Source organism: Ranitomeya variabilis, chromosome 6 (genome assembly GCF_051348905.1).
Source record: "Ranitomeya variabilis isolate aRanVar5 chromosome 6, aRanVar5.hap1, whole genome shotgun sequence".
NCBI classification, from domain to species: domain Eukaryota; kingdom Metazoa; phylum Chordata; class Amphibia; order Anura; family Dendrobatidae; genus Ranitomeya; species Ranitomeya variabilis.
In genome coordinates this window covers 192631028-192648438 of record NC_135237.1, presented here as the reverse complement: position 1 = coordinate 192648438, position 17411 = coordinate 192631028, and the positions used below count along the sequence as shown (strand labels likewise).

Here is a 17411-nt window from a genome sequence, read left to right as displayed (position 1 = left end):
TCCGTCAAAGCAGCTGCAGGAGGAATTTAAATGAAAAGAGAGAGAGAGGGGGATTTTCCCTGAATGGAAAAATTAGTAAAATTAAAAGGAACAGAAATTGTTCCAGGCATGCTCAGTTTCAAAAAACGGAATCTGTCACTGGATTCCGTCTTTTGACGGACAGCGATGGATCCTGCGCACATAGGCTTCCATTATAGCCAACGATGGACGGCGCAGGATCCGTCGCTGTCCGACTTTTCGATGTACACAAAAAAACGTTTCTTTGTCTGTTGTCTCCGGACGACGGACAAAGACTTTACGACGGATCCGTCTAATACAAGTCTAGAAAAAAACGGATCCAGCAACATTTGCTGGATCCGTTTTTTTCTAAAAAGATGGATTGTGACTGATTCTAAGGCCTCTTTAACACATCAGATTTTAAGAATCAGTCACAATCCGTCTTTTACAGAGCAAAGGATCTGAATACTTATGACCATGTGATATTTCAGTTTTTCTTTTTTTAATAAATTAGCAAAAATTTCTACATGTCTGTTTTTTTTTCAGTCAAGATGGGGTGCAGAGTGTACATTAATGAGAAAAAAAATGAGCTTTTTTGAATTTACCAAATGGCTGCAATAAAACAAAGAGTGAAAAAATTAAAGGGGTCTGAATACTTCCCGCACCCACTGTACATTGGAGTTCAGTTTCATTTTTAAATGGAAATCTTTGGCGTTGCACATGCAGTCTGATCTGTGGATAGTATGGTATAGAGAAGAAGCTGAAAAGAATGGCATATAGGTTTGGTGGAAGAAATTTAGCACAATCTGAATTTTATTCAATGAAATGCCTAGAGTTTGCATGTAAAATTGGACAATGGGTGGTTCTAGCCAATGATTGACATTTCACTCTACATGCAAAGGCATACAGGGCAGACTGACAATCACTGAATAGGACCACCTACTGGCCTCATAAAAGAATTGCAAAAAAAAAATGCAATAACATTTTTCACACAAAAATGTAAATCAATCTTTTCATCTTCACGTTCTTTACATCTTCCGGCCAGATCAGATACCATTTTCAATATGACAGGTTCCCTTTAAACAGCCAAAGAAAATGAAGCATGGCCACTCATGGTTGCCATGAGCAATATGGCCCATTTTTTCACTCTAAACATGCAAAAGGTCGCTGAGTATAAAGTGTTCTCTACTACCCAATAGCTATAGAATTATTTCTGTTTTTGACATTTGTTCATGTGCAAAGGTAGTGTGTGCAAAGGAATACTATAATGTCAGAAATAAAGAAAAGCCACTCCTTAAAATTTCCATAAATAGAATCTGCAAGGCCACTTCCTTATCATCTTAAGCATAAACATACTATTTCCTTTCATGCCACATTTTATATTCAGGAATTTTATATGAATCTGAATATTCTTTCATTTAACTCTTAATGCATCACCATTCCTTATATGCCTCTCTTATCTGTCTTGACATTTAAGGTAGATGTCTCATCTTTTATCTTCAGGAATACGTTGCTCCTCAGCCTTGCAAAGGTGGGATGGGTGGATACACTCACGATGAATGACAAGTTTGGGCCAACGGCATGGCTGCCTCATTGTCCCAAACTGTGTTATCTCTCGTACTGAGACTGCTTTGCTTCTGCAGCAATGGAGGAGTGCAGGGTCACCAAAGGTGGCTTGATCCAATGATCTACAGCAAACATCTTGCAAGCACTGAGCTTTTTTCCTCAGAGACCGGCCATTGCTGATAAATTGCAGAAGTGGCTGATAAACTAGACAATGAGAAGTAAAGTAAGGAAGTGAAAACCCCGCTGTTCTTGAGAAAGGAAAGGATTTTTAAAACTTTAAAGTTATTTGTTCTTATAGGCACTTTGCAATTTTACCCATTTAAGAAGATGAGACAACCCATTTAATATGTATAACTCTTGCCTATCATTGGTTTAGAATAAAAAACCCATAGGTTAGATTTAAATCATACCTACTGTTTCATATGACTTTTCAGAATAAGCTTTACAGTGTGTGTATTAGTGTGTTTATAAAGCAACATTTCTATCCATTACATGAAAGCATCTAGCAGTCTTCATCAGTTTTGTCATCTGCATTATCTGACTTTAATTTTTTAGTGGTTTATAAGCTTGTCATTAGAGACTAACTGCTAAATTAAAGTCTCTAAAACAAAGCACACAGAGAGAAGAGGGATCCATATTTTCCAGTCTCTAAGTGGCACATGTGCAGAGGCAACAGAAACACTGAACACATTATTCAGCATTAATGAGCAATGTAGCTCTATGGTGATATAAAAAATGAAAAAACGTATTAGAAAGCAGCAACAGTGCTCTTTTTTTATTTTACGTCTTGCTCCTATAATCATCCATCTCTTTAAAATACATTAGGCAGCTGTAAACTGATCTTTCAGTAAACTGGTAGAAAATCTTGTTTTAATCAAGGCAGATTATAGCTGTTTAAGGGTACTGTCACACAGTGGCACTTTTGTCGCTACGACGGTACGATCCGTGACGTTCCAGCGATATCCATACGATATCGCTGTGTCGGACACGCAGCAGCGATCAGGGACCCTGCTGAGAATCGTACGTCGTAGCAGATCATTTGGAACTTTCTTTTGTCGCTGGATCTCCCGCTGTCATCGTTGGATCGGTGTGTGTGACACCGATCCAACGATGCGTTCGCTTGTAACCAGGATAAACATCGGGTTACTAAGCGCAGGGTCAGGCTTAGTAACCCGATGTTTACCCTGGTTACCATCGTAAAAGTAAAAAAAAACAAACAGTACATACTCACATTCCGGTGTCCGTCAGGTCCCTCGCAGTCTGCTTCCCGCTCTGACTGACTGCCGGCCGTAAAGTAAGAGCAGATCACAGCGGTGACGTCACTGCTGTGCTGTGCTTTCACTTTACGGCGGCACTCAGTCAGAGCAGGAAGCAGACTGCGAGGGACCTGACCCACACCGGAATGTGAGTATGTACTGGTTTTTTTTTTTTTACTTTTACGATGGTAACCAGGGTAAACATTGGGTTACTAAGCGCGGCCCTGCGCTTAGTAACCCGATGTTTACCCTGGTTACCCGGGGCCTTCGGCATCGTTGGTCACTGGAGAGCTGTCTGTGTGACAGCTCCCCAGTGACCACACAACGACTTTCCAACGATCACGGCCAGGTCGTATCGCTGGTCGTGATCGTTGGAAAGTTGCAGAGTGTGACAGTACCCTAAGAGTCAATGATGACATAAGGAGACAGGGGGTTAGAGATTAAGTGCTGGTAAGAAAAAAAAAAGTCTAATTTTTTTTTCATAAGATGTTTAACAAAGTTTCTTATATTCACTTATACTATACACTCATACTATACAAAGTTTGTTGAATTGACATTTACCAGCCATATTTGCAGTATTAGGTTATCCTAGTCAGTGATAAATTGAATTTGCTAAACAGAAAAAAAACCTGAAAATGGCACAGGTAAGCTGATAATGCAAGACATAATTTATTAAAGTTGACAAAGAGGTAGAAAAAAAATACAAGATTTCAAAAAACAAAAAAGCCTACAAACTATACAAAGAAACATGAATTACCTGAATATATAAATTAAAGGTTTATCAATTATTCATATAAAAGGTAATTTCCTGAAAGTGTAGTCTGAAATAGAAAATGATGAAAATATTGACCACCTATCAAGGGAAGCTATTGTCTACAATGTACACTAATACAAACTGCCATACAAAATAAACAAAATACACCACAAGTTAATAGTTACAGGACAGACAAATAATGTTTAAGTGTAAATTGACCAAAATGTCTTCATATATACCATAAATGTTCAACCAAAAAAGGAGATTTGTCAGCAAAAAGCAAACCTATTTTTTTATAGTAGGAAAGTACAAACTGAAGCCAGAAGGACCTTAATGACAACACGTTTCACTATAGGCTTATTCAAAGGTTTTATGGAGGTCACAGATTTTACATTTCTAAGATACTGGCCAAATTGACGTCACTATCACTGAGCTTAGAGGTCTATAAAATCTTCACTACAAGGTATTGAACTAAACATTTAGCAAGCTATCATGCACTCTTCAAGATGGCAAAAACACTGTGTGAATACATCAGTGTTCAGAACTTAAAGGTGGCACTAGTATATAAACTATAAAAAGAACACTAAAACCTAACTTACAAGTAGTAAACACCTAGAGGAAAACCAACAGGAATTGATCAGGAACAGTCTTTTCTGAGCAATCCATCGCCCACACCTGATCCGTGTATGACAGCATTAGATTGGATATAATGCCTATAGAAGCTCTCTCTTGCAAAGCAAACACTAAAGACAGGAATCATTTACCTTGTTTACTTTCTTATTGCTTCGGAAAAATCCAAAGATTCCCTTTTTCTCCTTTTCTGTTGTGTCGCTGTTTGAGGAAAGGTTACGATTCTTTTCTGAAAAGAGTAATACAGTTAGTATTGATGCATAATAACAGATCAAACAATATTACAAATATACAGTATGTTGTATTAATTATAATTGTTGAGGTAAAATGAGGAAGAAAAAACACTTTTGCAGCATTCCTATAAAATGTGATTTCTTCCCCACTGCCTACCTTCGTGTGTACCTTAAACCTTTGTTACGGAACAACTAAAACAGATCTCATTGGAAACTTGTACTTTACTTTTACAAGATGGACTTTGCAAGACAGATTAGCTACAATTGGTGCATAGTCGAAGTGCAAGGTCCTGATACCATAAAATAATTTACAGCTCATGTTTATTATCACTGCAGGTTTTTATAGTCTCTATATGTTTAAAAAGATGGTTAGCATTTCTACATAGATTTCAAGCACTGTAAGCATAATCATTCCAGATAATCTATAATCACAGGTACTGACAACAACTACAATTTCAGAACCAAACAATGATTAGGTCTCATTCAGAAGTCATTTTTCTATTTTTATGTTCTATCTATGTTTTTCACAGATAGAAAATATACCCATTACATGTCTGTACTTTTTTAGCAGAAAGCAAAAGGTATGTCAGTTTTTGATCTGAGATCTGTGATTTGAGTCACGGATCACTATTACCCATGCAAGTCCATGGGTTCGTAAAAAAACACCGATGAATGTATACATCCATGTGCAATCCGTATGCCATTTTTAACCGTTGCATAGGGTAGAAGAAGCTTTGCGATTTATTTTTTCATAGAAGAAATTGATCGAAGAAACACTAAATAAACTGACATGCTGATCAGATATTGATAAAAAAGCAGACGCAAAACACGATGATGAAAATTGGACTATTTTTTGAGAAAGAGAAACATCACCAATATCTAAATCAGGTCTTACAGAATAAAAAAAAAATGGGTTAAAGAAGTCACACCTATAATTGTAAATAAATATTATTTACAGTGCTTTAAAAAAGTATTAATACCCGGTTTTATGTGATATGCTGTCAAGCAACATCCGGGAAAGCACACAATTATCTCCCCGCTGTTACCCAAAGTTCACGAACCAACACTGCCTGTACATGGGGAGCTACACTCACTGGCCACTTTATTAGGTACACCTGTCCAACTTCTTGTTAACACTTAATTTCTAATCAGCCAATCACATGGCGGCAACTCAGTGCATTTAGGCATGTAGACATGGTCAAGACAATCTCCTGCAGTTCAAACCGAGCATCAGTATGGGGAAGAAAGGTGATTTGAGTGCCTTTGAACGTGGCATGGTTGTTGGTGCCAGAAGGGCTGGTCTGAGTATTTCAGAAACTGCTGATCTACTGGGATTTTCACGCACAACCATCTCTAGGGTTTACAGAGAATGGTCCGAAAAAGAAAAAAAATCCAGTGAGCGGCAGTTCTGTGGGCGGAAATGCCTTGTTGATGCCAGAGGTCAGAGGAGAATGGGCAGACTGGTTCGAGCTGATAGAAAGGCAACAGTGACTCAAATCGCCACCCGTTACAACCAAGGTAGGCCTAAGAGCATCTCTGAACGCACAGTGCGTCGAACTTTGAGGCAGATGGGCTACAGCAGCAGAAGACCACACCGGGTACCACTCCTTTCAGCTAAGAACAGGAAACTGAGGCTACAATTTGTACAAGCTCATCGAAATTGGACAGTAGAAGATTGGAAAAACGTTGCTTGGTCTGATGAGTCTCGGTTTCTGCTGCGACATTCGGATGGTAGGGTCAGAATTTGGCGTAAACAACATGAAAGCATGGATCCATCCTGCCTTGTATGGAGCATCTTTGGGATGTGCAGCCGACAAATCTGCGGCAACTGTGTGATGCCATCATGTCAATATGGACCAAAATCTCTGAGGAATGCTTCCAGCACCTTGTTGAATCTATGCCACGAAGAATTGAGGCAGTTCTGAAGGCAAAAGGGGGTCCAACCCGTTACTAGCATGGTGTACCTAATAAAGTGGCCAGTGAGTGTATGTGAGGTCTCCCACTGTGTACAGGAGGCTATGTGGGGGCTCATACTGTATAAAGGCGAGGCTATGTGGGGGCTCACACTGTATACAGGAGGCTATGTGGGGGCTCACACTGTATATAGAAGGCTGTGTGCAGGCTCATATGGTATATACAGTACACACCAAAAGTTTGGACACCTCATTTAAAGATTTTTCTGTATTTTCATGACTATGAAAATTGTACATTCACACTGAAGGCATCAAAACTATGAATTAACACATGTGGAATTATATACTTAACAAAAAAGTGTGAAACAACTGAAATTATGTCTTATAGTCTAGGTTCTTCAAAGTAGCCACCTTTTGCTTTGATGCCTGCTTTGCACACTCTTGGCATTCTCTTTATGAGCTTCAAGAGGTAGTCACCGGGAATGGTCTTCCGACAATCTTGAAGGAGTTCTCAGAGATGCTTAGCACTTGTTAGCCCTTTTGCCTTCACTCTGTGGTCCAGCTTACCCCAAACGATCGATTGGGTTCAGGTCTGGTGACTGTGGAGGCCAGGTCATCTGGCGTAGCATCCCATCACTCTCCTTCTTGGTCAAATTGCCCTTACACAGCCTGGAGGTGTGTTTGGGGTCATTGTCCTGTTGAAAAATAAAAGATGGTCCAACTAAACGCAAACCGGATGGAATAGCATGCCACTGCAAGATGTTGTGGTAGCCATGCTGGTTCAGTATGCCTTCAATTTTGAATAAATCCCCAACAGTGTCACCAGCAAAGCACCCCCACACCATCACACTTCCTCTTCCATGCTTCACGGTGAGAACCAGGCATGTAGAGTCCATCCGTTCACCTTTTCTGTGTCGCACAAAGACACGGTGGTTGCAACCAAAGATCTCAAATTTGGACTCATCAGACCAAAGCACAGATTCCCACTGGTCTAATCTCCATTCCTTGTGTTCTTTAGCCCAAACAAGTCTCTTCTGCTTGTTGCCTGTCCTTAGCAGTGGTTTCCTAGCAGCTATTTTACCATGAAGGCCTGCTGCACAAAGTCTCCTCTTAACAGTTGTTGTAGAGATGTGTCTGCTGCTAGAACTCTGTGTGGCATTGACCTGGTCTCTAATCTGAGCTGCTGTTAACCTGCGATTTCTGAGGCTGTTGACTCGGATAAACTTATCCTCAGAAGCAGAGGTGACTCTTGGTCTTCCTTTAATGGGGCGGTCCTCATGTGAGCCAGTTTCTTTGTTGCGCTTGATGGTTTTTGCCACTGCACTTGGGGACACTTTCAAAGATTGCCCAATTTTTCGGACTGACACCTTCATTTCTTAAAGTAATGATGGCCACTCGTTTTTCTTTACTTAGCTGCTTTTTTCTTGCCATAATACAAATTCTAACAGTCTATTCAGTAGGACTATCAGCTGTGTATCCACCAGACTTCTGTACAACACAACTGATGGTCCCAACCCCATTTATAAGGCAAGAAATCCCACTTATTAAACCTGACAGGGCACACCTGTGAAGTGAAAACCATTCGCGGTGACTACCTCTTGAAGCTCATCAAGAGAATGCCAAGAGTGTGCAAAGCAGTCAAAGCAAAAGGTGGCTACTTTGAAGAACCTAGAATATAAGACATAATTTCAGTTGTTTCACACTTTGTTAAGTATATAATTCCACATGTGTTAATTAGGGTTGAGCGACCTTGACTTTTTTAGGGTCGAGTCATGTTTCACGAAACCCGACTGTTGGAAAAGTCGAGTCGGGCGAAATCGGCCGATTACTGCGCAAAGTCGAGGATCGGCCGGAACACGAAACCCTATGCATGTCAATGGGGATATTTTTTTTCTCTCTCTCTCTCTCTCTCTCTCCCCCTCCGTCCCAGCACAGAAAATTTTGTTTTACACATTCCAAATCGCTACTGCGCACAAGCGATAAAATGATGATAGGCGTGCACGCCCTAACCCCTATGTCATCACTCTGCCCACGCTCCTTCATTGGCTGTAAAAATGGTGCTAAACGCATCATACGAAACGCGACTTTGGTGCCAAGATCGCGTACCGCATGGCCGACCCCACACAGGGATCGGGTCGGGTTTCATGAGACGACGACTTTACCAAAAGTCGGCGACTTATGAAAATGAACGATCCGTTTCGCTCAACCCTAGTGTTAATTCATAGTTTTGATGACTTCAGTGTGAATGTACAATTTTCATAGTCATGAAAATACAGAAAAATCTTTAAATGAGAAGGTTTGTCCAAACTTTTGGTTTGTACTGTAGGAGGCTGTGTGCGGGCTCATACGGTATATAGAGGGCTGTGTGGGGGCTGATACGGTATATAGGGGCTGAGTGGGGGCTCATACGGTTTATTGCGGGGCTGTCTGCAAGCTCATACAGTATTTTGGGGGCTTAGTGCAGGCTCATATGGTATATAGGGACTGTGTTTGGGCTTATACAGCATATAGGAGCTGATACGGTATATAGGGGGTGTCAGCACACTTAATTCTGCTCAATAGTTGATACAATTAATAAAGAATAATAATTCTAATTAATATCTTAATATTAATATTGAGATTGTTTAATTTCAGCCTATTGGTTTGGCTCATAACAGTAACGGTGTCTCATGTGCCCACTAGAGAAAATTATAGTGCCACGCCTGCTCCAGAATAACCATGGGCATCTTGGCGGTTTTTCTAATTAGTGCTCTCCTTGCTTGGGATATCAGAGTGGGTGAATGGCCATGTCTTGGTAGCTTTGCAGTTGTGCCATATTCCTTCCATTTTATGATGATTAGTGTTGAGCGATACCGTCCGATACTTGAAAGTATCGGTATCGGAAAGTATCGGCCGATACCGGCAAAGTATCGGATCTAATCCGATACCGATACCCGATACCAATACAAGTCAATGGGACTCATGTATCGGACGGTATTCCTGATGGTTCCCAGGGTCTGAAGGAGAGGAAACTCTCCTTCAGGCCCTGGGAACCATATTAATGTGTAAAATAAAGAATTAAAATAAAAAATATTGATATACTCACCTCTCCGACGCAGCCTGGACCTCACCGAGGGAACCGGCAGCATTCTTTGCTTAAAATGCGCGCTTTTCCTTCCTTCCGTGACGTCACGGCTTCTGATTGGTCGCGTGCCGCCCATGTGGCCGCGACGCAACCAATCACAGCAAGCCGTGACGTAATTTTCAGGTCCTTCTAGGCATTCAGTATTTTAAAATTACGTTCCGGCTTTGTGATTGGTCGCGTCGCGGTCACATGGGTGACGCGACCAATCACAAGCCGTGACGTCACGGGAGGCAGGAGACGCGCGCATTTTTAAAATTACATCACGGCTTGTGATTGGTTGCGTGCCGCCCATGTGACCGCGACGCGACCAATCACAGCAAGCCGTGACGTAATTTCAGGTCCTGATGCCTATTTCTGCATTCAGGACCTGAAATTACGTCACGGCTTGCTGTGATTGGTCGCGTCGCGGTCACATGGGCGGCACGCAACCAATCACAAGCCGCGACGTAATTTTAAAAATGCGCGCGTTTCCTGCCTCCCGTGACGTCACGGCTTGTGATTGGTCGCGTCGCCCATGTGGCCGCGACGCGACCAATCACAAAGCCGGAACGTAATTTTAAAATACTGAATGCCTAGAAGGACCTGAAAATTACGTCACGGCTTGCTGTGATTGGTCGCGTCGCGGCCACATGGGCGGCACGCGACCAATCAGAAGCCGTGACGTCACGGAAGGAAGGAAAAGCGCGCATTTTAAGCAAAGAACGCTGCAGGTTCCCTCGGTGAGGTCCAGGCTGCGTCGGAGAGGTGAGTATAGCAATATTTTTTATTTTAATTCTTTATTTTACACATTAACCCCTTCCCGACATGTGACGGTATAGTACGTCACATGTCGGGACCCCCGCTTTGATGTGCGCTCCGGCGGTGAGCGCACATCAAAGTCGCGACATGTCAGCTGTTTTTTACAGCTGACATGTGCGCGCAATAGCGGCGGGTGAAATCGCGATCACCCGCCGCTATTAACTAGTTAAATGCCGCTGTCAAACTCAGACAGCGGCATTTAACTACCGCATCCGGCCGTGCGGCCGGATATGAGCGCATCGCCGACCCCCGTCACATGATCGGGGGTCGGCGATGTGTCAGGAAGGTAACCATAGAGGTCCTTGAGACCTCTATGGTTACTGATTGCCGGTGGCTGTGAGCGCCCCCCTGTGGTCGGCGCTCACAGCACACCTGCAAATCTGCTGTGTAGCAGCGATCTTATGATCACTGCTGCATAGCAGAGCCGATCGGGTTGTGCCTGCTTCTAGCCTCCCATGGAGGCTATAGAAGCATGGCAAAAGTAAAAAAAAAAAGTTTTTAAAAATGTGAAAAAAATAAAAAAAATATAAAAGTTTAAATCACCCCCCTTTCGCCCCAATCAAAATAAATCAATAAAAAAAAACCCCAACCTACACATATTTGGTATCGCCGCGTTCAGAATCGCCCGATCTATCAATAAAAAAAAAGCATTAACCTGATCGCTAAATGGCGTAATGAGAAAAAAATTCGAAACGCCAGATTTACGTTTTTTTGGTCGCCACGACATTGCATTAAAATGCAATAACGGGCGATCAAAAGAACGTATCTACACCAAAATGCTATCATTAAAAACGCCAGCTCGGCACGCAAAAAATAAGCCCTCACCTGACCCCAGATCACGAAAAATGGAGACGCTACGAGTATCGGAAAATGGCGCAATTTTGTTTTGTTTTGTTTTTTGCAAAGTTTGGAATTTTTTTTCACCACTTAGGTGAAAAATAACCTAGTCATGTTAGGTGTCTATAAACTCGTAGTGACCTGGAGAATCATAATGGCAGGTCAGTTTTAGCATTTAGTGAACCTAGCAAAATAGGCAAGCAAAAAACAAGTGTGGGATTGCACTTTTTTTGCAATTTCACTGCACTTGGAATTTTTTTCCCGTTTTCTAGTACACGACATGCTAAAACCAATGATGTCGTTCAAAAGTACAACTCGTCCCGCAAAAAATAAGCCCTCACATGGCCAAATTGACGGAAAAATAAAAAAGTTATGGCTCTGGGAAGGAGGGTAGCGAAAAACGAAAATGGAAAAACGGAAAAAGCTCCGGGGGTGAAGGGGTTAATGTTGTATTTTACACATTAATGTTGTTTCGATACCGATACCCGATACCACAAAAGTATCGGATCTCGGTATCGGAATTCCGATACAGCAAATATCGGCCGATACCCGATACTTGCGGTATCGGAATGCTCAACACTAATGATGATGCATTGAACAGTGCCATAAGAGATGTTCAAATCTTGGGCTATTATTTATAACCTAATCCCACGTTACTCTTCTCCACAACTTTCTAACTCACCTGTCTGATGTGCTTCTTGGTTTTCATGATGCTGTTTGATCCCTAATGTTCTCAAACAAACCTATGAGGCCTACACAGAACAGCTGTGGTTATAAATTATAGGTGGACTCAATTTACTAATTATGTGACTACTGGGGCAATTTGTCACTAATGATTTTTATAGGGGATATCAGACTGCAGGGTGCTAAAAACAAAAGCACATCACAATTTTCAGATTTATATTTTAAAAATAATTAGAAAACCATGTATCATTTCCTTTACACTTTACAAATATTTGCGGACACCCCCCTGCCAGGACAATGGGAATTCCCGGGCCTTGGTGAATTGCCTTGGGTCGAACCACAAGGGGGGTCAGCGATAGTCAGGAATGCCCCCCGTGTCTCTAAATCCTGACACTTTATATCCATCAATTAAGACATCCTGCAGGTGGCGATGCCATTGCTCTGTATTTCTGAGGGACAAAGACCAGAGTCCGTACACTCCAGGAGGGGTATCTATGGTACCTGGGTCGGTGGTGCTCTCAGGTGGGGGTGGTGGTAACTCTTCCTCAGGCGGGATGGAGTGCACAAAATGCACTGGATGAGTTGGGGATGTGCGGGGCTCTCTCCGAATCCTTGAGGGACAGCTGGATTGCAAATGCCCAGGTTGCCTACACCCATAACATCTCCTCTCGATGATACCCCCAGGTCGTGGTCAGAAATGTTGGGGCACAGGATTGTGAGGCGTGATTGTCATCGGCCTGCGGCTGGGTGGAGGGGCAGATATAATCTCAGGGGGCCGGGGTGCGAGAGAAGGCTGTGGTTTATTGTCCAGAAGCCTCCTCCATTGCGGTTGGGTAGTAAGGGCCTCATCGGCCAGGGCTGCAGCTCTATCCACGGTACACGGTGTGCACTCCCGGACCCATTCCCATAACTCTGCGGGGCACTTGGCAAGAAATTCTTCTATAAGGAATGCCTGTATAACATCTTCCACAGTAAAGGCGTTTTCTGCTTCCAGCCATCTCCGACATGCCTGGGGCATGTTTTGTGCACATGTCCTAAACGATCCCCCCGTGGTGCATGGGAAGTCTCGGAACAACAATACAGTAATGTGGGGGCTGATATCAGATGGCAACCACAGCCATTCATCAATTAGCAAATAACTCATCCTACAAGATAACACCATGATAATCAGTAAAATATTAATTAGTGATGAGGAGATATACTCGTTACTCGAGATTTCCCGAGCACGCTCGGGTGTCCTCCGAGTATATTTTAGTGCTCGGAGATTTAGTTTTCTTTGCCACAGCTGGATGATTTACAGCTACTAGCCTGCTTGATTACATGTGGGGATTCCCTAGCAACCAGGCAACCCCCACATGTACTTAGTCTGGCTAATAGCTGTAAGTCATTCAGCTGAGGCGATGAAAACTAAATCTCCGAGCACTAAAATATACTCTGTGGACTCCCGAGTGTGCTCGGGAAATCTCGAACAACAAGTATATTCGCTCATCACTAATATTAATACAAATACAATTATATCCACATACCATATCCCACCATCACAAAGGGGTTGTCCAGGTTTGTGATGAGTCTGCAGTCATTCTATTTGACTGCAGACATCTGAATTCTCACAGTGCTCACGGCACGCTGTTAAGATTCTCTCGTACCAGCGATTTACATACATGTGGTCACGTGCTGACTAGACATGTGTGGCCTAACTCCATGAAAATGAACTGAGAGGCCAGGCACATCTAGTCGGAATGTGGCCAGAAGTATACAAATCGCATGATTGTGCTGACATGACCGTACACTCTTGCCACCGGCAAGGGAGAATCCTAAAAGTGTGCAGTGCATTTGTTGTGAGAATTCAGAGTCCTGCAATGTCAGGGTTCAGCTCTGGAGGTTCCAGTAGTCATCACATGGACACTTCACTCATATGTGACTTTCATACTTATGGTCCTGTGACAACAAGCTTCTCTTCCTGCTTCTCAGTTTTTCACTGAACATTGAGAGCATTAGGGATTTGATGTAGCGCTTACATGAAAACGTCTTTTGAGCCTTGGAAGACCTGTCATCTAGTGTGTATATATATATATATATATATATATATATATATATATATATATATATATATATATATATTATTTTTTTTTTTTTTGCAGCAGGGGTTTTACTCGCTCAGGTGCGATGGCTGACACTCAGGAGGCACGTTCCATAAAAAGTTCACAGAGTTTTTTGCTCCATAAACCACATAGCAAAAACAAAAAACAAATAGCCTTTAGCTCAGGAAAAGAAAACAACAAGTGTCCAGTCGTTCAGGCTCAGACCTGGAGCCTTAACACACTCTGGAGGCTTTCACCTCCACACACACACACCTCCTGTGTTAAGCATTAGCCTTTATTTTATAGATCTAACCACACCCAGGAACCCATCACATGATTAGACATGTGGTTGTGATATCACCACAGGTCCTGAAACACATAAAGCAATAAGGAATTGCTCTCTATGTGCATGAAAGAAAACACTCCGGGTTACATCACAGCGACAAGCCAACTATGTGACACATACCTCCCGTCGACTGTACAATCTTTAGCCACGCTACATACCTCCCCCTCTGCCTAAAGCCGTCGGGCTTGGCACTTTCCCCCACTAGACAAGGGATTCTTGATAGGGCATCAGCATTACCGTGCAGCTTCCCGGCCCTATGTTCCACATGGAAACTGAAGTCCTGCAGGGCTAAGAACCAACGGGTGACCCTAGCATTTCTACCCTTCGTTTCCCTCATCCATCTAAGTGGGGCATGGTTGGATATCAGTCTAAATTTACGTCCCAGCAGATAGTACCGTAACGTGTCCACCGCCCACTTTATGGCCAAACACTCCTTCTATACGACTGAGTAATTCCTTTTAGATGAGGACAGCTTCCTACTCAGATAGAGAACCGGATGCTCCTCCCCATGTAGCTCTTGGGAAAGGACTGCTCTTACCCCAACATCTGAGGCATCTGTCTGAAGAATAAACTCTTTCTTAAAGTTTGGGGCCATCAGAATGGGTTGCTTACACAGAGCCTCTTTCATTTCTTGGAAGGCTGACTCTGTCTCTTTGGACCATTTAACCATTACTGAGGAATTCGATAGGGCTTCACGTTCACCCGCACATGTGGCTCTGTGACCTTCGTGTACCCTGGCAACTCTGAAAACAGGTCCCTGTTCTTCTGGAGTAACTCCCAGCACTGCTGTTTCTGGGCCTTCAATAGCGTCTCCGCTATAGTAACCCCTTCAACCTCACCTTCCGGGTTGCTTAGCTAAGATGGAGTTACTACCGGCTCTCTATCTTGCCATGGCTTGATGAGGTTGGCATGGTAAACTTGGATTGGTTTCCGTCTTCCTGGTTGGTGAATTTTATAGTTTACCTCACCAAGCTTCTCGACGACCTCATATGGCCAAGAACTTGCTCTCCATTGTTGGAACTAACACAAGAACTCGGTCTCCCGGATTGAACTGCCTAACTCTTGCAGACCGGTTGTAGACCCTGGTCTGAACTTCTTGTGCCTGGTGGAGGTGTTCTTTCACGATAGGCATCACCTTTGCAATCCTCTGCTGCATCAGGGCCACATGCTCAATGATGCTTCTGTGGGGCGTGACTTCGGCTTCCCAGGTTTCCTTGGCTATATCCAGGAGACCTCGCGGATGTCAGCCATATAGAAGCTCAAACGGTGAGAACCCTGTGGAGGCCTGTGGAACTTCACGAATGGAAAACATCAGATACGGTAAGAGACAGTCCCAGTCTCTACTGTCTTTCTCTATAGCTTTTCTCAGCATGCTCTTCAGTGTCCTGTTAAATCTCTCAACAAGGCCATCTGACTGAGGATGGTACACCGAGGTCCTCAGCTGGGAGATTTTCAGGACTTTGCATAACTCCCTCATCACCTTGCTCATGAAAGGTGTCCCCTGGTCAGTCAGGATCTCCTTCGGCAAACCTGTCCGGGAAAAGACATGGACTAACTCGCGGGCTATACTCTTCGAGGAAGAATTTTTCAGGGGAATTGCCTCAGGATAGTGTGTGACATAGTCCAGGATGACTAATATATACTGATGGCCCCGGGCTGATTTAACTAAGGGACCAACCAAGTCCATGGCAATTCTCTTGAATGGCACCTCAATAATGGGCAATGGCACAAGGGGGCTCCGGAAATGAGGAGTGGGGGCAGTTAGCTGACATGTAGGGCAGGACCTGCAATAGCTCACTATTTCCCGGTGACACCCAGGCCAATAGAACCTCTGCACCACCCGTTCCTGCGTTTTTTCCACCCCTAGGTGTCCACCCAGGATGTGTGAATGGGCCATGTCCAACATCTTCCGTCTATATGGACCCGGTACTACCAACTGCTCTACCAACTCGTCCCTTATTTTTGTCACCCGGTACAACAACTCGCCATTCACCAGAAAATAGGGAAATCTTGTGTCTGCCCCCGGCTCCTGTACAACCCCATTAATAACTGTGACATTATTAAAGGCTTCCCTCAGAGTGGGGTCCCTATGTTGGGCAGTCACAAAATTTTCACCGGTCACCCCTAACTCCAGAATGTCAGATGCAGGGGACACTTCCTCCTCATCCCCTACCAGGACACAAAAAGGAAACCTGTCTGTCTCTGGGTGTGGCGATACCTTTTTAGGGTTCATTGGTTCCCTACTCTTGCTAGCGATCTCAAAACCCTTTCCCCACAAATCCCAAAACAAACAGAAATTCCGGCCAATAATTATAGGGTGCAACAAGTCCTGAACAAATCCGACTTCATGTGACTCAGTACCACATGCCGTTTCAATATCCACCATGGCCATAGGGTAGTCCTTTGCATCACCATGAATGCATCGCATGCCGACCTTCTTTCCCGGGAGCAGGTGGAGAGGAAAAGGGGCCCTCACCAGGGTCACTAAGCCCCCCGAGACTAACAGTGCTGTTACTGCTTGACCGTTCACCTTTACGGGACACGCTTGAGGCCCCTCGCTGGGCGGAGAGTTCACACTGCAGGTTGGATGTGCATATAATGAACTACGGTGTCCCATGCTACAGTCCATCTGCTCAGTGGTCTGGGAACAACGGGCAGCTATATGTCCTGGCCCGTGGCACCTCCAGCAAATAATATCACCCGTAGGGACCTTGGGCACCATATCCCCCGCCCTTTGTGACCTTGGATGCCCCACCCCTTTTTGGGACTCAGCCCCCTTCTGGGACCCCCAGTATGGCATGGGCTGCCTCCCGAAGGAGCCTTCCAACCCTTGGTATCTCTCGACCAATCCGAAAAGTTCATCGGCATTCCGGGGATCACCCTGGGCAACCCAAGTCTGTATGGGCCTCGGGAGGGAATGCACAAACCGATACATCACCACTCGTTCTACCATCTGTGCAGGCGTAGAGGACTCTGGTTGCAGCCATTTCTGGACCAGGTGCAACAGGTCAAACATTTGGGAGTGAGGTGGTTTGTCCCGGTGATAGGCCCAGCAGTGAATTCGCTGTGCCCTGACAGTCAGTGTCACCCCCAAACGTGCGAGAGTCTCGGCTTTCAGTTTGTGACACTCCTTGGTATCCTGCAAGGTCAAGTCATGGTACGCTTTCTGAGGTTCTCCCGTCAGGTATGGCG

The 17411-nt window shown here is 43.9% G+C and overlaps 1 protein-coding gene across 5 annotated transcripts in view; it reads right to left on the bottom strand.

Annotated features, from left to right (window-relative positions):
* COBL (cordon-bleu WH2 repeat protein) overlaps nt 1-17411 on the bottom strand; it is a 957553-nt gene that overhangs the window by 508747 nt on the left and 431395 nt on the right. For all 5 annotated transcript variants that reach the window (XM_077269351.1, XM_077269353.1, XM_077269349.1 and 2 more), the window contains one exon: nt 4338-4432. In XM_077269351.1, coding sequence (XP_077125466.1) covers nt 4338-4432 — 95 coding nt within the window. The remainder of the gene's footprint in view (nt 1-4337; nt 4433-17411) is intronic.